We start from the raw sequence: 24,202 nt of genomic DNA, 5'->3' as shown, positions 1-24,202 counted from the left end.
GGAGGCTAGTGAGATATTTTTACACTGGTCTCACTCCAGAATGCAAGCAGTTTGTTCAGACAATGTGCAATGGGGAGTTTTTTAACAAGCAACCTAATGAAGCACTATCATTTTTTGACTACCTTGCTGAGAGCGCACAACAGTAAAACACTCGTACTGGTCGAGTTCCATTAGCGGCACAGCCACTGAGGGCTATTTCTGGAGGGGGTAGATATGAGTTTAAAGAAGACACCGATGTTCAAGCCCGAATAGCTGCATTGACTAGAAGACTAGAGGTCATAGAAATGGAAAAAGTGAAGGCTGTGAAAGTAGTAGAGGCATGTTCTATATGTGCTGATTCAAACCATAAGACCCAAGACTGCCCGATTATGCCAGTATTTCAAGAAGGTGGGTCTGAGCAGATGCAATCAGCTAACTGGGTTAATAGAGCACAGAATCAACCTTTCTCCAACACATATAATCTGGGGTGGAGGAATCACCCAAATTTCTCATGGAGAAATGATCAGCCTAGTCAGTCCCCACCACCTCAACAGTAGCCATTTAATCAGGGTGCTCCTCAGTACCAGTATCTGCCATATCAGAATCCTCAGAGTTATCCTTATGTAGCTCTTCCTGGATTTTAGCCTCATGTAGCTGCACAGAGTTCTCAGCCTTCATCATTTGCAAAGAAGACTCTAGATGACAGTATGGCTCAGATGATCAATACACTTCAGCAATTCATGCAGATTCAGGCCACCACAAATAATCAGAACACTCAGGCCATAAATGAGTTGAGAAGCACTATGAATAAGATGAGCACGACCTTGAGCACCCTAGAGAAAGGGAAATTTCCAGCACAACCTCAGCCTAATCCTCAAGTATATGGGCAACAACAACAACAACAAGTGCATAATATCTCAGGGGATGTTATGGAGACAGCGAAAGCAGTTCTTACTTTGAGAAGTGGGAAGGAAGTTCCCCAACCAGAGATGCCTATGGACACACAGGTAATTGGTCTTACACCTGAAGATGTAATAGAGACTAATGAAGTTGAAAAAAAACCAGAGGTAGTGAGATCAAATCTAAAGAAGCATGTGAGTGTAGATGCTGAGACTAGTAAGGGATATCAACCTGTGGTTCCCTATCCTTAGAGATTGGCAGCTGGCCAAAAGAACAAATACCACATGGAGATTCAAGAGATTTTCAAGCAAGTGAAGATCAATATTCCACTCTTGGATGCCATACAACAAGTGCTTTCGTATGCAAAATTTTTGAAGGACTTGTGCACAGTGAAGAGGAAGTTGAATGTGAAGAAGAAAACTTTCCTAACGGAGCAAGTTAGTGCATTGATATTGAGCGAGACTCCTTAGAAGTTTGGAGATCCCGATTCTCCCAATATTTCTATTATGATTGGTGAATCACGCATTGGGAGAGTTTTACTTGATTTGGGGAGTAGTGTGAACTTGTTACCGTTCTCAATATATGAGCAGTTGGGATTGGGTGAGCTGAAAAAGACCTCCATCATGCTACAGTTGGCTGACAAAAGTTAAAGTACCGAGGGGTATTGTAGAGGACGTGTTGGTCCAGGTGGACAAATTTTACTACCCAGTGGATTTTGTAGTTCTTGACATGCAGTAGTCGGTCTCCACTATTTACCAAGTTCCTGTCATCCTAGGAAGACTATTTCTAGCTACATCAAATGCTTTGATCAATTGCAGAAGTGGAGTTTTGAAGCTTGCCTTTGGGAACATGGCACTTGAGTTGAACGTTTTCAACGCTTGCAAGATGCCAGCACATTTTGATGACACAAGTGATTTGAATGGTGTGGAGAGTTTGACACCAACAGATTTTATTTGCTCAACTTCTCCCTTCTCTGATGATGATTATATTTTTTAGACACTTGAATTTTTACTTGATGAGAAAATTGATCATATCAATGAAGATGACTTTGATTTTTTTGATTGTTTTGCAAATTCTTCTTTACCACTTGAAGTACAATTTGCAGGAGCAAGATGGAAATCTCAGTTTGAAGCTCTACCACCACCAGACATGCTTAAATCTTCAGAGGAAGAAGTTCCTCAGTTGGAACTGAAACCACTTCCTCAAGATTTAAAATATGTGTTTCTTGGTCCTGAAGAAGGCACTTTTCTGGTGGTGATTTCCTCAAAACTAAATCAGAAGGATGAAGCCCAGTTAATTGAAGTATTAAAGAAGCATCGAGGCGCAATTGGTTGGACAATAGCCGACATCAAAGGCATTAATGTCACTGTATGTACCCACAGAATCCATCTTGAAGATGATGCTAGACCGGTTCGTGATGCTCAACGTAGGCTCAATCCTACCATGAAGGAAGTTGTGAAAGAGGAGGTGCTTAAGCTACTCGCAGTGGGTATCATTTATCCCATCTCAGACAGTAAGTGGGTAAGTTCAACTCAAGTGGTACCAAAAAAATCTGGATTGACTGTTATAAAAAATGATAAAAATGAGTTGATTCCAACTAGAATGGTTACTGGCTGGAGAATGTGCATTGATGAAAACTTAATTCAGCCAGTAGGGAGGATCATTTTCCTTTACCATTTTTGGATCAAATTTTAGAAAGAGTGGCTTGTAATGCATATTATTGTTTCTTGGATGGCTATTCTAGTTATTATCAAATTGCTGTAGCGCCTGAGGATCAGGAGAAAACCACTTTCACCTGTCCTTTTGACACTTTGCTTTTACTAGAATGCCTTTTGGTTTGTGTAATGCTCTAGCTACTTTTCAGAGATGCATGATGAGTATTTTTTCTGACATGATTGATGATATTTATGAAATATTCATGGATGATTTCTCTGTTTTTAGAAAATCCTTTGAGAGTTGTTTGCATAATTTGACACGTATTCTCTAGAGATGTGAGGAAAAAAATCTTTTACTTAATTGGGAGAAATGCCAATTTATGGTCACTCAGGGCATTGTCTTGGGACATATTGTTTCTTCTGAGGGTATAAAGGTCGACAAGGCAAAGATTGAATTAATATCTAAACTTCCTATTCCTAGGACGGTTAGGGATATGCATTCTTTTCTTGGTCATGCTGGCTTTTATAGGCGGTTTATTTAAGGGTTTAGTTCTATTGCAAAACCTTTGTGCACTCTTTTACAAAATGATATTGAATTTGTTTGGACTGATGAGTGCCAAAAATCTTTTGATACCCTTAAGAAATCGCTTACCACTGCACCTATTGTGCAACCTCCGCAGTGGGACCTTCCCTTTGAGATTATGACAAATGCTAGTGACTATGCCTTAGGAGCTGTTTTGGGGCAGCGAGTGGATAATAGGCCATTTGTGATTTATTATGCTAGTAGAATCTTGAATGATGCCCAGAAAAATTATACCACTACTGAAAAAGAATTGCTTGCAGTGGTTTTTGCACTTGATAAATTTCAGACTTATATTCTTGGTTCTCCTATTACTATTTTCACTGACCACTCTGCTCTTAAGTATTTGTTGGTTAAGAAAGATGCAAAACCACGCTTGATTCGTTGGATTCTATTACTTCAAGAGTTCAACATCAACATTAAGGACAAGAGAGGAGTTGAAAACGTGGTAGCTAACCACCTCTCTAGATTGTCATCATCTCCTTTTTCAAATGTCAGCCTTCCTCTTGATGATAGTTTCCCGGATGAGCAGCTGTTTGTGGTTGATAGTTTCCTGGTATGCTGACATAGTCAATTATTTGGTGACTGAGCGAATGCCTTCTGAATGGTCCACCCAAGATAAGCGCTGGTTTCTCTCTGAGGTACGACACTTTTATTTTAATGATCCATATCATTTTAAATATTGTTAGAACCAATTGATTCGAAGATGCATTCCTGATGATGAGTTTTCTTCAGTTTTGAGATTTTGTCATATGGGTGCATGTGGTGGTCATTTTTCAGCAAAGAAAATAGTTTCAAAAATTTTGCAATGCGGTTTTTAGTGGCCTTCCATGTTTAAATATGCTTATAATTTTTGCAAGGCTTGTGAGCCTTGTCAAAAATTGAGATCCATTAGCAAAAGAGACATGATGCCTCTTCCCCCTATTCTGACTTTAGAAATTTTTGATTGTTCGGGAATAGACTTCATGGGACCTTTTCCGGTTTCTTTTGGAAACACATATATTCTTTTAGCTGTGGATTATGTTTCAAAATGGGTGGAGGCCATTGCTTGCAAAACAAATGACCATCATGTTGTCCTGAAATTTTTGCAATGTTTGTTTACTCGTTTTGGCATGCCAAAAGTTATTATAAGTGATGGGGGTTCTCATTTTTGCAATAAACCATTTTCTACACTTATGAAAAAATATGGCATCACACACAGAGTTTCTACCCCTTATCACCCTCAAACAAATGGGCAAGCTGAATTGGCAAACAGAGAGATAAAAATTATTTTAGAGAAAACCATCAAACCTAATAGGAAAGATTGGTCGGTTAAACTTCTTGATGCTTTGTGGGCTTATAGGACAGCTTTTAAAAAAAATCTAGGGATGTCTCCTTATCGATTAGTTTATGGTAAAGCTTGTCATTTACCTGTTGATATTCAGCATCGAGCTCTTTGGGCCATAAAACATGTTAATATGTCACTTGATGAAGCTTCAGGGTTGAGAAAATTGTAGATCAATGAATTGGATGAAGCTCGTCGGAATGCTTATGACAACGCTCAGCTTGCAAAAGAACGCATGAAAATTCTGCATGATCATAAAATTCATCCAAAGCATTTCACACTTGGCCAGGAAGTTCTTCTTTACGACTCTCGCTTGCACATTTTTCCTGAAAAGTTGAAATCCCGATGGAGTGGGCCGTACATTGTAAAGACCATTCATCCTCATGGTGCAGTAGACATTGTCAATCCGAAGAATGGTAATAGCTTCACTGTCAACAGACAATGTCTAAAGTCATTTCTGAAGGTCTTTGACCCACATGAAGAGATCTTGCTTGTGCAAGACCCCAGGGAAGTGTTTTGATTTGCTTCTCCTTCTTTACAGTTTTCTTTACTTGCTTTGTTTTTATTTGTTCTTTTGCTTTGATTTTATATTTCATGTTGTTTGTTTGTTTTGCTTGTTTTTTCTGTGCACTTTGTTTTCTTTCGTTCGACTCATTGAGGACTATGTATCTCACTAGTTGGGGGTAGCATGTGTGCACAGTTTAAAAAAAATAATAAATAAATAAATAAGATTTGTGAAATTTGAGCATCTTGGTGGAGTAGTTGAGCGGGATCATTTGTGAAGATTTATTTTCAAGCTTAAACATAGAGCATGATTTTTTATGCATCATATTTTGTTGATATGTGGCTTGAAACACCGGGATGTTATGCTTATTGAGATGAAACTTGATAAAATTTTTGTAGAACGAAAGGCAAATTTTGAAGAACATTTTGCACATGCTTACGCTTGTAGTGTTCCTTATTTACCATTCATTGATTTAACACTGGAGAAGTAAACTGCAGGACTACCGAGCCATGCTAAAAAAAATAAAAAAAGGAAAAAAAAAAGAAAAAAGACTTGAAAAGATTAGAATGAAAAGAAAAGAAGAAAAGAAAAAAAAAAACAAAAAGAAGAAAAAAAACAAAAAGAAGAAAAAAAAAAGAGAGAAAATGAATAAAGGCGACTTAGTGAACTTTCCTAAGTAAAAAGGGCTAGAAACAGTTACCCAAGACTTTGGGGGTTGAGTGTCCAACCTTTAAAAACAAAGCTGGCGTGAAAATTGCTAGTCCCTTAAGCTTTGAGGTAGATAGAATCAGCAATGATTAATCTTAAGGTTGAAAAATCCTATGACAAATCATGGCTAGTAATGAGGAACACACAACCGGTCTAGCTCCACACACACATTTGAGTTTTGAGACATTTACCTTAATTCTATGTGAAAGATTGTTGAGATAGTCTTGGTGGGTATAACCCTTGGGGGTTGAGTAGTAACGTGTCACTTTTGTGAGAATTCAGAATTGTGTTTGATTGTTTTTGTTTGAATTTCGATCTTTATGCAATATTCATCTCAATTAATTTTCACTATTTTGCTCAAGGATTAGCAAAATGCTAGTTGCGGGGTGTGATTGAGCTGAATTATTGCATTTTTAATACTTTTGGAACCAATATGGGAAGAGGAACTCCCTTAAAAAAATCCCTTACTGTCTCCACCACCTCCGCACGCACAATATCCCAACAAGCACGATAGAAACCTGAACCGAATCCATCCAGGCTTGGGCTACACTCTATAGGAATACTGAAGACTGCTTGTTTCACCTCTTCTTCTGTAGGCAATGAACAAAGTCTCAAATTATCCTCATCCGAAATCACATTAGACACTAAATCCCCCAAATCCGGTAGTACTACACTAGTATACTGTACCAAAAAATCCATGAAATATTTCACGACACCATCATGAATTTCTTGGGGTGTCTTTAACGTAGTACCATTTGTAAGACTCATCTCCATGATCCTTGCTTGCTTCCTTTTATTGAGAATGGCATGAAAATACCGGGAATTCTTATCACCATGATTCCACCATCTAACTTTAGCACACTGAGCCAACCGAATTTCTTCACAATGAATCCAGGTATCCAATTCCATCTTTGAAGCCAACAGGTTAAGCTCCACTTCTTCTTCATACCTCACTTGCAACTGCTCTTCCAACCTCTCTATACGAGCCTCCAACTCCTGAATGTGCCCACCCGTCCACCCAAAAACTACCTTATTCCATCCTTTCAAAGCTACTCTCACCCTTTTTAGTTTTGCCACCAGTTTCATGACAACACCACCGACATCAGTTTGATCCCAAGCCCCACGAACACATCTAGCAAAATCAACATGATCCACCCACATTTGCTGAAAACGGAATGGTGACGGCCCATAGACTTCAACACTCTTCACCAACGAAATGGCCATAGGAGCATGATCCGATGATGTACGAGGCAAATATCTCATAACTGAATCCGGAAAAGCATAAAAAAATTTCTGATCTACGAGGAAAACAACCAGGTCAACTTGCTTTGAAAATAGTGGTTAATTTTGAGCACTTGAATTCTACATTTCATCCAAATTACATTTTCATGAATGATGTAGCAAAGAAAGGATCAACGAATCTTAAAAATAGAAATAATAAATACACAATCTTTTTCATAATCATTTACATAATCATATTTTAAAATAAATATATTTTTATAAAATAATGTTATTTTTAAATGGTGAAAATCACTTTTGACTTTGTAATATTGTAAGGAATATTAGACCAAAATTCTTTCAAAATGGAAATCCTAAAAATTCATACTCTGAAAAAGTATGGAACTTCCATATAGGGAATTTGTTATTAACTATTGCGAGATGATAATCAAAACTCACTCTAGCCTATGTCACCTTCATCGATAAGTACCTTGAGAATTGAAATATAATACTTTATTACCGTTTGCCAAGATCTTTTGGATCAGATGACATAAGATCTGGTCTTCAAATAGAAAATCCAAGATTCAAACCCCCCACCCACTTGTATAAAAATATAGCTTGCTTATTAAAGTATCTAATATTTATTCAAATACACCAAAACTTAAGACATTCCTCATTTATAATATATTATTAGTTAGCAATGTATTGATGTTGCATGAATAACAAAGAAAATTGCTTCACAAAAAACTCCGTAAATAGTTAAATAATTAAAATAAATCCATTAGAAAAGATTTGTAGAATTTTGAATAGTAGCAAAAGATGGATAACCCAACATAAATTGGTGACTTAACATGAACATGAATGACATGAACTTGACTGACAGTTTTTTTACTTGAGTCAGATTAGGGTTTACCGATTGATCATTATCCAAACCTAAATAACCTGACACAAATTCAAATGACTCGACATGAATTGACACCGCTATATTCAAACTCGCACAACACTTGTTAATGAGTTATAAACTTTATGACACTAGTTTGATTGATTCACCCTTCTATAGTATTAATAGTAATAAAGCTAATAAAATCCGATCTTACAATTCGACACCATAAATACTTATATTTTATAGATATAAGTATGTTATGATGCAACCATCTGGGCAATGTAAGCTATAAAAAGTCCTGAAATTAAGAAACTTAACTTGCCAAAATCAATGGATCGGAATAAAGGAAAAAAAAGGCTAACGATGTGAGTTTAGTTCTGGCTTTGGTTCCTTCCAATCAACAAATAAAGTTCATCTTCAAAAATACTTCCAACATAGACAAAGGGCAATCCATCATCTTAATCATGGACCAATACAATATTAACAAATATCAAATATACTTGAAAATAAGTTAAATGAATTTCTTCCAAAACATTTATCTGAAATTGGTTCCCATTTTACCAAATTTGAACTATGATTTAAAAAAGTATAATAAATTAAAAAAGTAAAATTCCTTTTTAAAAGAACTATTTATAAAAAATAAATAAATATTATATTAAAAATTTATTGAGATTAGTAAAAACCTATATTCCTTACTTTATAAAACAATCTTTAGTTATTTGAACTACATCAAACAATCTTTCAAATTAATCAAGACTCTTTAATTTATAGCCACTCCTATATGGTCCTCTTGTAGCTTAATTGAGTTTGTTTGGTTGAGAGACTCATGACTTGACTTTCATTTATTGATTGGTACTAAAATTGTGTCAAGAACAAGCATATCAAATTTTAACAGCAAGTATAGTTATAATTAAAATGATTTATTATTTAATAAAATATTAAATAATAGAGTCATGCTCCACCTGGGTCAGCACACCTGAGTGAAACACGTGGTAATGTGCCAGTAAAAATAGTACTGAGAATCCTCAAACCGATCCCATGAGTAATGAGCACATGAAATCATACCGCATTTGAAATATCATCTCTTGAATTCACATCATCCAAGTAGTCATTAACAATAATGAACAAAACATGCATCTTCATGAGACAATGGGATGAGAAATAGAATATGAAAATCCTCAACATACCCATAGACATTTACGCAACATTACTAGCATAGTCATAGCTGTGAACCTACCAGAATAATTTACTAATGGTTGTGCTAGTGATGGTCACTTGGTTGACAAGATATGAGCCCATAGCTTCCTCGAACAGAAGAAGAAAGAATAAAAAGTAAATTGAAGTACTTTATAATCTTTAAAGTGACATGTTGTGTCTTTTATATGGCATGATTGTCAGTCATGGCCTTGACATTTTTTGACCTTTGTCTTACTTGAATAAGAGATCTTTTATCTCAGTCATCCACACATCCTCTAGACTGAAGAATGATAGAGACAGTGGATTGATGGGATAAGGTGGGTGACTACTGGACAGACACACGTGACTTGACACAAACCCAAATGACCCAAACTCAACTTATATGCTTTGTTATTAGAGTCGGGTTAGGGTTGACTAATTGATGACTCAAATCTGAATAACCTGAAACGAACCCAAGTGACCCAAGATAACTGACATCCTTAACTATTACACACATCAAGTACAAAAACTAGAAAACGGAGTTCATAGTTTTAGTAAAATTTCATTACTTTTAAGAATAAAGAAATAATTTATTCTGAAATCTGTATATAAGCACAAGGGGAGAAAAGCAATTGATACTCATTTTGGAACAAAATGATGCATGAAAGCATAAAAGTATGCTGATGAGATAGGAATGTTTAGTTTTAACAATTACTTTTGGATTAATTTTATTAAAGAAATTAAAAATTTATCTTGCATCATTTGCCCCATTATACAGCTTATATGACTTGCAGCATATTCAAAATTTGAAGGTTCTAGCCAAATTTTGTACATTAATCTGCTAGAGGTTCCAAATTGGTCTACTTACTAAACCAAAATGATACCTTCACCTACCTCTACATCCATCCAGATCCTAGGGATAAAACCTACGAGGGTTGGACAATAACTCAAGAAGATTGTCCTCTAAAAAAGTCAGAAGGTTTGAAACAAATCCTAGGTAGACAGACTGACACTTTCGAAGGTCCAACAACAGGTCAACATGCTTTGAAAATAGTGGTTAATTTTGAGCACTTGAATTCTACATTCCATCCAAATTACATTTTCATGAATGATGTAGCATAACAAGGATCAACAAATCTTAAAAATAGTAATAATAAATACACAATCTTCTCATAATCATTTACATAATCATATTTTAAAATAAAGATACTTTTATAAAATTATGTTATTTTTAAATCATGAAAATCACTTTTGACTTGTATTGTAAGGAATATTAGACCGAAATTCTTTCAAAATGGAAATCCTAAAAATTGATACTCTAAAAAAGTATGGAACCTCCATCTAGGGATTTTGTTTTTATCTCTTGTGAGATGATAATCAAACTCTAGCCTATCTCACCTTCATCGATAAGTACCTTGAGAATTTAAATATAGTACTTTGTTACCTTTGCTAAGATCTTTTGGATCAGATGACATAAGATCTGGTTTTCAAATAGAAAATCAAAGATTTGTACCCTCTGTATAAAAAAAATAGCTGGCTTATTTTTAGTACGTAATATCTATTTGAATACACCAAAACTTAAGACATTCCTAATTTATAATATATTATTAGTTAGCGACGTATTGATGTTGCATGAATAACAAAGAAAATTGATTCAAGAAAAAATCAGTTAATAATTAAATGATTAAATTAAATCCATTAGAAAAGATTTGTACAATGTTGAAGAGTAGCAAAAGATGGGTAACCCAACATAAATTGGTGATTTGACGTGAACATAAATGACTTGAACTTGACTAACAATTTTTTTATTCGAGTCAAATTAGGGTTGATCGATTGATCATGATTCTAACCTAAATAACCTAACACAAATTCGAATGACTCGACATGAATTGACTTGCTACATTCAAACTCACACAACACTTGTTAATGAGTCAAAAACTTTACAAAACTTCAAAAACTTTACAAAACTAGTTGGATTGATTCACCCTTCTATAGTATTAATAGTAGTAATAACAATAGCAGTAATGTTCTTTATGAAGCTAATAAAATTTGATCTTACATGTCGACACCATAAATACTTATACTTTATAGATATAAGTATGTTATGATTCAACCATTTGGGCAATATAAGCTAAAAAAAGTCCTGAAATTAAGAAACTTAACTTGCCAAAATCATTGAAAAGCAAAACTACCTACTGGAGTTTCCTTCGTTCATATACAATTTCTTTTTCGATTATTTTTTTTTTTTTTTGGAAGTTTGAAGCATCGTGATCTAGAGAAAGACAGAGAGGACAAGAAAAATGCCCCATGTGCGCCTGTTCAAGAATATGTGAATGAGGGTATCTCTCCCATATCTTGTAAGTGTTACGTAATTGGTACATCATCTGCATAAGGATGATGCATCTTTCTTTTTGCCTTTTTTGGGGATATTTTTTGGGCGGGAATGGGGTATGCTTTTATACCCTGTTTGATGTTGCAGGTGTCTAACTAGAGTATCAAAAAGTTAGTCAGTGTTAACCTTAAGTATTGCAACTCACATGAAGTCGATTTATTTGCATAAATTCCTTGGTAAGTTATTTTTATTTTTCTACTAATTTTATGCTTAATCCTTGGTAAGTCGATTATCTGTACGCCCTTGTTGTGCACATATTAACAAGGCCTTGCTAGGTTTTCTAATTTCTGAGATAGAACTATATTATAATAAAATGTACCATACTTTTATACATATAACCTGCTATGTACGCTTTATTCCTTTAACATATATCACTCTCTATTAATTTAGTATGACTTTTTTTTCTTTTTATTATCTTTTCCAGGCTCATCAATTGCATAACAATTTCAAAGACAGATTCGATTTGGAGCGGTCGGGCTGTTTTTCAGCCAATAGTAGACACCAATTATATTTTGACAAATGGGTTATCTCACATTAAGCCAAAAAAGTGCATTACATAGGATTATTCACCTACATGACCTCTTACATTCGTTGCTTTCTGAATCACTTCCTCTCTTGCTACCGTCGCCCACCATCGCCAATTGTCCATCTCTATCGCCCATCTCTGTCGCCCTCCCTCCATCGTTTGTTGGGTTAATTTTCTGATGGTAAGTTTTCGAACTTGCTCGTGGAGAAGTTTTTATCGATAGCATAAAGCCATTCTTCCATCTCCAACTTGCTCCTAGAGAAGTTTCTATTGCAGTTTTGTGGCCTTTGGATTGCATATTTGCAAGAGGTATCATCTGTAATTGCATCCCTTGAAGTGTATTTTGTCGTATATTTCATTTTGATTTTTATTTGTTAGGTTGTGGTATTTATTCCGAGATAGAGGCCCAACTGAGCATGTGGCAAATCAATCTCCATCTCCAACTTACTCCTGGAGAAGTTTCTTGCGCAAGGAAAAACTAGAAAATCTTGCCGCATGCTTTGTTGCCATTGCAGTGCCTAGACTTTAAAATCTTGTCCTGTGGAGTACTTAGCTATTTTAAATATATTCCAAACCACTTGGATCTTCCTGAATATGGGCAATCTCCTTAACTTTTACCTTACAGATACCCAAGTGGTTCGGAGCTACCTTTTTTGGAAGGTTGGTTAATGAGTCAAAGCCAAGCTAGTCTTACTTCAATGTTGCCTCTTAATGGTGATGGTGGTAATCTAGAGCACTCAGCTCAATATTCCTCCATCCTGACATCTCACATGTCTACTCATAATATGGCAATGCTAGGCAACATCAGCCTATCTGGAATTTCTTGAAGATCTGGTCTACGACATCATTTATGGAAGATCGGAGAGGGAGAAAACAAGTAGTGGAGATTGCTGGGTTTTTTCTCATATGTCTTGCAGTGGGAGAGAAATCAAAATGAAGGGTTTGAATGTGTTTCTTTCTCCTACAGTGGGGCACATGATAGATAAAGTGTTAGGCCTACGTGGAAGTCACATATTGGAGGGTTGTTGTTTGGAGTAAAACAACCATACCGGTTCTAAGATTAATTCTTTCAAAGAACTATTGGATAAATTTGAAGAAGAATAACTACCCATGAAAGAAATGGTCCAAAAGCTAATGACAAACACAATGTAAAGAAGAAGAATTATCCATTAAGAACTTTCATGTGATTTGATTTGTAATTTTTTTATTATATGAATAATAACGCATTATATCATATTTATTATTGATTGATATGTTATTATTTTTTATTGTGAGATATCATATTATTGGTGTGATTTAAATGCCATTAATTAATGCAATGCACCGGTAACGTATTCGTAGCGGCATTTATATTAATGTCATTAATTTAAAAATGTGCTGGCAACGAATTAGTGGCGGTATTTACAATATGCCGCAATATGAAAAAAAAAAAAACTTGCGATGGCATTTAGATAAATGCCGTTAATAAATTCAATGTGCACCCAATGTACTATTCTTGGCATTTAAATAAATGCCACCAATTTATACAACATACTAGTGGTGGCGCTTAGATAAACGCCATTACATTAAATCATTGACGGCATTGAGATAAATGCTGTTAATTATTTAATGTGCCGTGGCCAACGTACTATTAGTGACATTTAAATAAATTCTGCCAATTTATATGATGCGCTGGCAACTTACTAGCAGCGGCATTTATAATAATGCTGCTAGTTTATGCAAGGGGAAGACAATGAACTAGTTGCGGGGTTTCGAGAAATGCCATTAATGTAGGTATTGTGGCGGAGTTTAAAGAAAGGCCACTAAATGGTATACAAACACCACTAATGAGGTTTTCAAGTACTGGCATTTGCACAAATGCCAGAATGTGAACCCTCTAGTACCGATGGACGGTTACGCCAGCAGAAAAATGCCTCGTTGATAAGTTTTTAGTGATTGTTTGACCCTAAATATTTATCAAATGAAAAACATTCAATTTATCTATTATGATCATTGAATAGGTTTTAAAAGTTCACAATTGTTGAAAATCAAATCTTTAAATAGTGAAAATCACTTTGACTTTTGTATTGTAAGGAACATTAAAATGGAAAGAATAATGGTACATGTACTTACAGTTTTACTTACAAGACTTATTTTGTTAGTTTTATTTTGAAACTTCATGATTTTCAGCATATTAACTATTGCGAGATGATAGTCAAAATTCACTCTAGTCCATGTCACCTTCATTGATATACAAGTACCTCAACAATTGATATTAGTACTCTATTACCTGTTTTTTGTTTATGGAGAAGTTTGTTGATTTTTCGAATTTAAAAAATACCTGTCTTATTTTTAGTAACTATTATCTATTCAAATACATGAAAAATTAAATTATTCATGAAAACTTAAATTATTCCTAACTTATAATATATTATTAATGTGAAATCATCAGTTGTCATGAAATCTTATGTTGATAGGAAGATATAGATTTTATTATTTGTATTATATATTTCTTAACACTCCCCCTCATGTGTGGACCAATCTCTTCCTCAATGAGTAGGTCAAACATGTGAAATATTTAATTAAATGGGTAGAGTGTAGAGTCAGGGTTCGAATTCAAGATCTCGTCTCTGATCCCATGTGAAATCACTAGTTATCCCAAAAGTCTAAACTAATTAGAAGATGTAGATTTTATTATTTGTATTATATTCTTAACAATTAATCCATCGATGTTAGCAATGTATTGATGTTGCGTGCATGAATTATTTTATATGTAAAGTAAATCCATTAGAACATATTTGTAAAATTTTGAAGAGTAGCAAAAGATGGCTAACTCAACATGAACATGAAATATTTGAACTTGACTGACAAGTTTTTTTATTCGAGTCGGGGTTAATCGTTGCCAACAGCTATTTTTTGGAGCATTTTTATCGCTAAAAATATGTGTTTGTCACACCACCAAGTGTCAAAAATAGGTATTTGTGCTGAGTTTGCCAACAAGAAATACTTATTTGCGATGATAATTGACCACCGGGAAAAAAATTTAGTGCTCGTCAGTCGGATTTGAGAGTAAGGCAGCGCCATCTAAGAATATTCCTAATGCTCTCTAACACAGAAAAAACAAGGTTAAACTCAAGTTTGAGATTGCAAGGAGAGAGAGAGAGAGAGAGAGAGAGAGAGAGAGAGAGAGAGAGACAGAGTGAGTGAGGTATACCTTGGCGGTTAAAGGTGCACGTTTGCTCCAGTGGACTCTGTCGATCGTGGCCTAAAACATAGAGAAAGAGCTTCTACAATGGAGAGAGAGAGAGAGAGAGAGAGAGAGAGAGAGAGAGAGAGAGAGAGAGAGAGAGAGAGAGAGAGAGACCACGAGATAAATTAAGCAAAAGAGAGAGAGGAGGCGGAGTATTTACCATCTTCATACAAGGACTAGGAGGCAAAGGTGCTGGGTAACCAATGAGCTATGAAATGCAGAGAAGAGGAGAGAGAGGACACGAGAGAGAGATGGAAGAAACGAGCAAAGTGAGCAAGATAGACAAGCCTTGGGGGTAATTTTGTGCATAGGGGAGGAAAGTGATCACTACTAGAAAAATGGCTTTTTGAGGCAACATAAAGTGGTTGGAAAAAAGCCATATACTCGCCGAAAATACATATTTCCTTCCATTTTTCAAATGTCGGAACGTTGCCAAAATTTTTTAGTCTAGATAACGATTTTCTAGCGCTTTTTTCGATGGATGCAATTTATTGAGGTTTTCTAGCGATTATGTATCCCCGCAAGAAGCCATATTTTTCGCATGAAAAAGTCCTGAAATTTCAACCAAAAAAAATGTTAGCCCTGGTTAATCGTTGCCAAGAGTATTTCACCCAAACCTAAATAACCTGACATAAATTCGAATGACTCAATATGAATTGACACCACTACATTCAAACTCACACAACACTTATTAATGAGTCACAAACTTTACGAATCTAATTTGATCGATTCACCCTTCTATATATAGTGTTAATAGTACTAATAGCAATAGCAGTAGTGTTCTTTATGAAGCTAATAAAATTTGATATCATCTTACAAGTGGACACCGTAAATACTTATACTTTATAGATAAAAGTATGTTATGATGCAACCATTTGAGCAGTATAAGCTATAAAAGTCCTGAAGTTAAGAAAATTAACTCGCCAAAATCAATGGATCGGAATAAAGGAAAAAAAGGCTAACAATGTGAGTTTAGTTGTAGCTTTGGTTCCTTCCAATTGACAAATAAAGTTCATCTTCAAAAATAAACTTAACTTGCCAGAATCAATGGATTAGAATAAGAGATCTTTAATCTCAGTCATCCACACATCCTCTGAACTGAAGAATGGTAGAGACATAGTGGACTGATGGGATAAGGTGTGCACATCTATGCAACTTGCCTTGGGACTAAACGAGCAATCCTTTTCCTTATAAGAGTCACCCACATGGCATTAGGCCCTACTTTTGAGGTCACACATTATGACTTGTAGGTTCATATTCCACCTTTTCCAGGCATACCCATATGGTGACATCAATGGTGGATCATAGGCCTTTGTATGTCACATGCTAACATTTGAGAGCCCCTTCGTGTTATCTCGGAGTGCTCCAAGTTTCACACTTGGCTTTTCTTTGCCTGTTGCTCGTCTTATGTATAGTTGGCACGTCCTTTGCTTGGCGAACCTCCATTAGTCACCTTGTTATTTTTATGCTATTCTTATATGTCAAGCTTTACACAATGTACTCCTCCCCTTCATTTATGGTTGCACGTTGCTCGTCTAGCTACCTCTTTGTCGCCAGCATTTCACTTGCATGGGGGGATTCCTTCCTTTAGTTCGGCATGGTCCTCATAAAAACTCATAAAATTACATATGATAATTACATAATTAAAGTAAATCAATTATAAATTGTCTATAGTTCTAATGAGTGAAAAAAAAATATGGGTGTCCACTGGCTAGACACACGTGACTTGACACAAACCCGAATGACCCAAACTCAACTGATACACTTTGTTATTAAAGTCGAGTTAGGGTTGATTAATTGATTACTCAAACTTGAATAACCTGAAACGAACCCAATTGACCCAAGAAAACTGACATCCCTAACTATTACACGCATCAAGTACAAAAACTAAAAAATGGAGTTCACAATTTTAGTAAAATTTCATTACTTTCAAGAATAAAGAAACAATTTATTATGAAATCTGTATATATAGTCAAGCACAAAGTGAGCAAAGCAAATGATACTTATTTTGGAACAAAATGATACATGAAAGCAGAAAAGTATGCTGATGAGATAGGAATGTTTAGTTTTAACATTTACTTTTGAATTAATTTTATTAAAGAAATTCAAAATTTTTCTTGCAGCAATTGCCATGTTATATAGCTTATATGACCTACAGGTTCATATTCAAAATTTGAAGGTTCTAGCCAAAATGATATCTTCACCTACCTCGACATCCATCTAGATCCTAGGGATAAAACCTACGAGGGTTGGACAACAACTCGAGAAGATTTGACTCTAAAAATGTAAGAAGGTTTGAAATAAATCTTAGGTAGACAGACTAACACTTTCAAAGGTCCAATAACCAGGTTAACTTGCTTTGAAAATAGTGGTTAAACTTGGGTACTTCAATTCTACAAATATTAAAAATAGTAATAATAAATACACAATCTTTTTCATAATCATAATTTAAAATAAATATATTTTTATAGAATGATATTATTTTTATAAATTTTTATAAATCCAAGATTTGAACTCCCCCACCCACTTGTATTAAAAAAATAAATAAAAGTAGTATGTTATCTTTTCATATTTTATGTTGAAATTTGTTGATTTTTCGAATTTATAAAATAGCTGGCTTATTTTTAGTACATAATATCTATTCGAATACACCAAAACTTAGGACATTTCTAATTTATAATATATTATTAGTTAACGACATATTGATGTTGCATGAGTAACAAAGAAGATTGATTCACGAAAAATTCATTTAATAGATAAATAATTAAAGTAAGTCCATTAGAAAAGATTTGTATAACTTTGAGGAGTAGCAAAAGATGGTTAACCGAAAATAAATTGGTGACTTGACATGAATATGAATGACTTGAACTTGATTGAAAAGCTTTTTTATTCGAGTCAGATTAGGGTTGACTGATTGATCATGATCCAAACCTAAATAACTTGACACAAATTTGAATGACTCGACATGAATTGATACTGCTACATTCAAACTAGCATAACACTTGTTAATGAGTCACAAACTTTACGAAACTAGTTTGATTGATTCACCCTTCTATATATGGTATTAATAACAATAGCAGTAGTGTTATATATAGAAATCATCTTTCATTAATCGTAGCTTGACTATTTGCAAAACTTGTTACATTGAGCAAATTTAAAATTTTCTTAAAATTGTAACTAAGAATTGCAAAGCTACAGACTCAGAAAAAAAGTAATCAAGTAGACTGTAATACATTTTAGAAAGGAAATTAAAAACAAAGGTTGAGAGACCAATCAAAGAGAACAAAATAACCACATGAACAACACAAATCCAAGGTTAATACTCACACCACAAGCTAAGCTACATTTCATTCATTTTAAGACGTATAAAACTACAGAGAAAGTAGAAACCATAATAAGCAACAATAACATCAAGCTTTTCATACCATAAATACCTATTTTCATACTAGTCACAATAAATCACTAACGAGAAGAAAAAATGGATATGGTCGAACAGAAAAGAAAGATCTATGAAACGAAAACTTGTTTAAAAACGATGTAATAAAAAAATGGGCTCAAAATATGCAGGACAAACTACCACCACATTCATAAGTTCAAGAGAAATCTACATTGAAATTTGCAAACATTTTAGAGATCAAAAACAAAAGCATGGTTGCAATGATAGGCCAGCCAAGATAATCTTTGAAAAACAATTACTTATCAGAAAAAAAAAAAAAAAAAAAAAAAAATTAGTATTACCAATGCCAACTGATACTAGAGCAAATGGTAACACTAATGATCTTAAATTCCATTGCATTTGAAAGAATTACATTCGTTATAGGAAATAGCTCCTACTAACCCAGCTCGCCAACACTTGATCTTTAAACTGAGAAATTGCATTTTGCATTCCATGATTGCCAACACTAGAGTCTAATTTACACAGCAATTGCATTCCGTCAGCAAAACTTGAATTGAGAGATAATAGAGACAGAGAACAGATCAAAGTTGCCCAAAAGTGAGAGATTCAAAATTACCTTGAAGTGGACATTCCTTATAGATCAGCTTGCAAAGCATTGAACTATAAAGTTTTCCTCAGTATTGAAACTTAGGAAGCCTTTCACAAAAGCTTCTCAAACCACTATTGAATTGTCTTACCAACTTTCTTCGCTGACAAGAAGTCAGCCACAAGGGTTGCAGTTGTTACATCTACAAAGTAACCCTTGTCAACCATTATTTCAATATATTCTGTTGCCCTTGATGTCTCATTATGTTGCAATAGTTCTTGGATAATTGTGTTATATGTGAAATTGTCAGGCAAGCAACCATTCCCATCCATTTTCTCAAGCAGCTCCCAGGCTTAATCTCTTAGTCCCTATTTGCATAGTCCTTTGATCATTATATTGTAAGTCCGAATATCACCCTTTGGTAGAAAGACTACAAAATAGTTCTTTTGCAGTCACAAGTTTCAAAATACCATACTCTAATTTAATCTTGTAATTACAAACACCATTTTTGGTAATACAAACAAAAAAGCCTTGAAAAATAAGAAATATAAATGGGCAGAAGCAATGAGGTAGAAGAAAGGAAAAAGTAAAAGGCCAACATATCAGCTTGTACAAGAATAAGAATTGCTTGTAGCAAATATACTTGGTGCTTAGGAAGACAATAATCACTCAATAAAGAACTCTACTGAGTTATATTATTTAATCTTGTTGCACACCTGATATTGCCCAGCACAGGTGGATGGATGACTTCACACTTCCCGTGGTCAAAATTCAGTTAAACTAAAAGTAAATTCAAAATGAGCTTTGCTATTCATAAGCCCCTACACCACACACCACATAGTTACAAAATACATTTGAGACAGAAGTTGGGAGGAAACAACATCAAGTTGCTCGATAACAGCATTTTTGCATCTTCACTTACAAATTTTGAAAATCTAGAGACCTGTATGTACACAAAAGTACAAAGAACTATGCAGTAGAAAGGGAGCTCTATCTAAATGGGAGGGATGGAGGCATGGAACAATCAGAAGCGCCAAACTAACTTCTATGTACATTACTCTAAATTTAGATGGCTGTGTGATACAGAATTAAATGGGATTGTGGCCTTTTTATGGAAAATGCTTGCCTATGTACAATCAAATAAATCAGGTTAAAGCATCATTGGTGATACTGAAGAAGAGCATTATGTGTAAACCGGTCAGCAATCAGAAATCGTGAGGATCAGACCATTCCAAAGAATTCATGCTGGGTTATGACCAAAGCCAAAGCCAATCAGAAGGTTTGAGATAGACAGTAACATAGACTGATTACATTTGGATTGTCCATTCTGATTGCAAACAGAGTGGTAAAACTAGTAAGCACTACGTTTTGCACCAACGCAAGATCATACCAGCAAATGTCCATGATATCTTATTTTTGTTATAAATTATAATAGTGAGCAACTCTAATGTTTGTAAAGAATAGGATTTCATGATCGTCAAGTGGCTACCTTTTGTGGCTTACTGCAACTAAATTGCTTAAAATCTAGCCCATGAACAAACAAGCAGATTGCTTTATCAGCAACTTCCATAAGTTGATAATCTATTCAATGTACACTAGTCTTGATTGGTTCACAGTCCAATATACAAAAAGTTACAGCAAGTTTATAATACAAGGGCACCCAGCTTTAAAAATGAGTAAGGTACTTAGTGCACCTTATCATAGAGGTTAATGCAGTACACTTCAGCATAATAAATATTTCAATTAGACAACATTTCCAATATGCTACTCCCAAACATAATATCATCAGGGAAAATTTAAAAACATTCACATGAGGAAACAATGGAGATACAACCAACAAAATCCCAGAGTCTAATTTCCGCTGCAAGTACTTTCCATTGGTCAAATATTTCAATGAAAGATAATAGAGGCAGAGGACTGATCAATCTTGCCCATAAAAATGAGAGATTTAAAATTCTCTTGCAGTAAATAAACATTCCCTATAGATCAGCTAGTGAAGCGTTGAAGTATATAGATGTTCTTGGCATTGAAAACCAAGCAAGCCTTTTACAAAAGCTTCTCAAACCACTCTTTTTTGTCTTACCAACTTTATTAGCACACAACAACTCAATCACCATGGTCGCAGTTGTTTCATCTGCAGAGAAACCCTTGCCAACCATTATTTCAATATATTCTACTGCCCTTGATGTCTCGTCATGTTGCAGTAATCCTTGGATAATTGTGTTATACAAGAATTTGTCAGGCAAGCAACCATTCCCATCCATTTTCTCAAGCAGGTCGCAGGCTTCATTTATTAGTCCCTCTTTGCATAGTCCTTTGAACATTATAGTGTAAGTGCGAGCATTAGGTTGCAACCCTTTGGTAGAAAGACTACAAAAGAGTTCTTTTGCAGTCACAAGTTTTCCCGCATTACACATAGCATCAATCAAGCTGGTGTAAATCAAAATATCAATTTCCAACTTTTTGTCTACCATCTCTCGAAACAATGACATTGCCTCCACAAAACATCCGTTCTTAAAAAGACCATCTAACAAAACGGCATAAGTTTGGAGATCAGGATGTTCTCCAGAAGCTTGCATCTCATGAAGTAGCTCTAACGCAGCTAGAGTTCTCCCCACTTGGCAAAACCCACCTATAAGAGTGGTGTAAGTGACAACATTGGGAATCATTCTCTTGTCTAACATTTCGTGAAAGAGATTTATTGCCTCAGCAATTCTCTTACTTTTACAATATCCATTGATTAATATGTTATAGCTAAAAACATCAGGAGAACAACCCCTCCTAACCATCGTGTTAAATGTTTTGACTGCCTCATCCATTTTGTTTTGCTGACAATAACAATCAATCAAAGAGTTGTGTGTGAATACATTTGGCTCGATGCCTTTCTCAGTCATCATATCAAGAGCTTCTTTTGCCTCCGTCATCTTCCCCTCTTTTAGAAGCACATCCACCAATATATTGAAAGAATGCACATTTGGAATGATATTCCTTTCTTCCATCTGAGTCACTAATTTAGCAGCCTCTTTCCAATGGCCAAAATTGCATAGGCCCTGAATTAAATGATTGTAAGTAAAAAGGTCTGGCTGAATGCCTTTACTCATCATTATGGAAAAAAGTTTCAAGGCATCAGTCAACAATCCGTCCTTGCACAAACTGCAAATGATTGGATTATACGATGCTGCATTAAGTACAAAATTTGCATCTTCCATCTTCCTGAGTGAGTTAATGGCCAGATCGGTTTCACCTACTTTACACAGAGCGTTAATTATGACTGCATAGGTAAATTCATTAGGTTTAAATCCCCTCTCCCCCATTTCATCAGCCAGATTCACTGCTTCAACAATTTTACCCTGGAGACAAAGCCCCTTGACAAGAGTGTTTATAGACACACAGTTAGGTTGAAAACCAAGTTTCAAAATTTTTGCCAAAACAGAGAACCCCAAATCCACACGGTTAAGATGGCACAGGCAATTAACCAAAATAGTGAGAGTATGAATATTAGGAGCAATTTCTAAAAAGTCCATTTGTTTTACCAATGTGATCACAATCGAGTGATGCTTCGCTCTTGCAATTGATGTCAGCAATTGATTAAAAGACACAACAGAAGGCAACGGGTGCATGCAGACCATCCGATCGAATAAGCCCATGGCACCGTCAAGATTCATGAAGGTCCCAGTTTTGCAATGATCTCTTACATATTTCAATAACTGTTTGCGGCTTTCCCCATATTCTCGAACTCTGGTGGAAGAGTTGGTAGCTACACAACGGAGATAGTAGGTATTTGAAGAATGGAATGAAAGATGCATTACACGACGATAATCAAGAATCAAATGATTCGAGAAGTAGAAAAGAAGAGAGTTCAAAGATTTAGGAGTTGTACCCATTCAGTATTTCCAGGAGAACGAAAAGCACAAGCCAGATCAGGTGAGATAAGCAGAGGCAGAAGGCCTATTACTCATCTTCATCGTCTCCGGCTCTCCCTCCCATTTTCACAATCTTTGAGTTTGGAAACCAGAATATATTGCGTTATGTTCCAAAATCAAGAACGTCTTCAAGAGAGATATTTTCCCCATTCACCATACAATGATATAACTCTTCAAATTCACCATAGAAACCAGAAATAAGAAATCAGAATATGGTATGTAGGAAAATGTTAAGCCAAAGCGGAAATGAGAAATCTCAGACTGAGCGTGAGCATATGGTAGCGACGGCCGGAAGTTCATCCAAGCTCGAGGAATAAAATATTTTACGAAAGCTTCTAAGAAGACTTTTTCTATTTGTTATCATAGCTTTCAAGAAATCTGTTTTTTAAGATGATATAAAATTCCAATCTTTTCGTTATAATTTTTTTAAATTTTTATATTAATTATAATAAATAATTTAATTTTTTTAAATTTCAATTTAATTTCTTTTTTAATTTTAAAATAATATTATTATTAAAAAATAATATTTTATTCAACTTTTTACTTTCATCTAAAATAAAAAATTCACATTTCACCATCCAAACTTATCCTTAGGCAGTGGTTATATGAATTCTCTCTTCTTCTTTTTTTGTTAAATTGAAACTTTTTTATATTTATAAGACGTTTGATATTCGTTAATAACTCTGTTCTATATTTTGTTTCTATAGTTTGATATCATTCCTGCTCGATCAAGTTTGGATTTTAATTCTTTCGTTTCTTGTTTGTGTTATATGTAGGGGTATAGCCGATTCGGTCTAGGCTAGTTTTGTATATTTTTTAGAATTAAATCAGTATCTACCAATTTTAAAAATCTAAGAACCGATAGTAGACGAATTCACTAACGAAATTGAATTCACTAACGAAATTAAATCTAAGAACTTCCAATTTTTCCAATTTCGGTTTGGTCGGATCAGATTTTTCTAGTTTTATGGATAATCTATATTAGTAATAATAGGATGCTTACATATACTAAATAATTATTTTATTTATATTATAGTATAAGTTCATTATTTTATAATAATTAACAAATACTAATATAGTATTGAATTTAACTATATTCTATATAAGTTCTAGGCTTTTTATATGAGTATATATGATCAAATGTGTAAAAATGTATTTAAAAAATATATATTATAATTGATTATGCGAAAAATGTATTTTATATATATATATAAAGTAATT

The 24,202-nt window shown here is 34.6% G+C and overlaps 2 protein-coding genes across 2 annotated transcripts; both read right to left on the bottom strand.

Annotated features, from left to right (window-relative positions):
- Nucleotides 1-540: 540 nt before the first annotated feature.
- LOC122274516 lies at nt 541-6,914 on the bottom strand. Its single transcript, XM_043083553.1, has 2 exons — nt 6,120-6,914; nt 541-633 (listed from the first exon to the last, which is right to left on the bottom strand). Exons 1-2 carry the CDS (start codon nt 6,912-6,914, stop codon nt 541-543), a joined length of 888 nt encoding a protein of 295 aa, XP_042939487.1.
- A 13,979-nt stretch (nt 6,915-20,893) lies between these two features.
- LOC122318127 (putative pentatricopeptide repeat-containing protein At1g12700, mitochondrial) lies at nt 20,894-23,322 on the bottom strand. The gene is made up of 2 exons (XM_043135296.1): nt 22,939-23,322; nt 20,894-22,815 (listed from the first exon to the last, which is right to left on the bottom strand). The coding sequence occupies exons 1-2, from the start codon at nt 22,940-22,942 to the stop codon at nt 21,038-21,040; spliced, it is 1,782 nt and encodes a 593-aa protein (XP_042991230.1). The 5' UTR covers nt 22,943-23,322; the 3' UTR covers nt 20,894-21,037.
- Between the last annotated feature and the right edge of the window lie 880 nt (nt 23,323-24,202).

This window comes from Carya illinoinensis, chromosome 8 (assembly GCF_018687715.1).
Source record: "Carya illinoinensis cultivar Pawnee chromosome 8, C.illinoinensisPawnee_v1, whole genome shotgun sequence".
NCBI lineage: Eukaryota > Viridiplantae > Streptophyta > Magnoliopsida > Fagales > Juglandaceae > Carya > Carya illinoinensis.
This window is presented reverse-complemented; position numbering and strand designations above follow the sequence as displayed.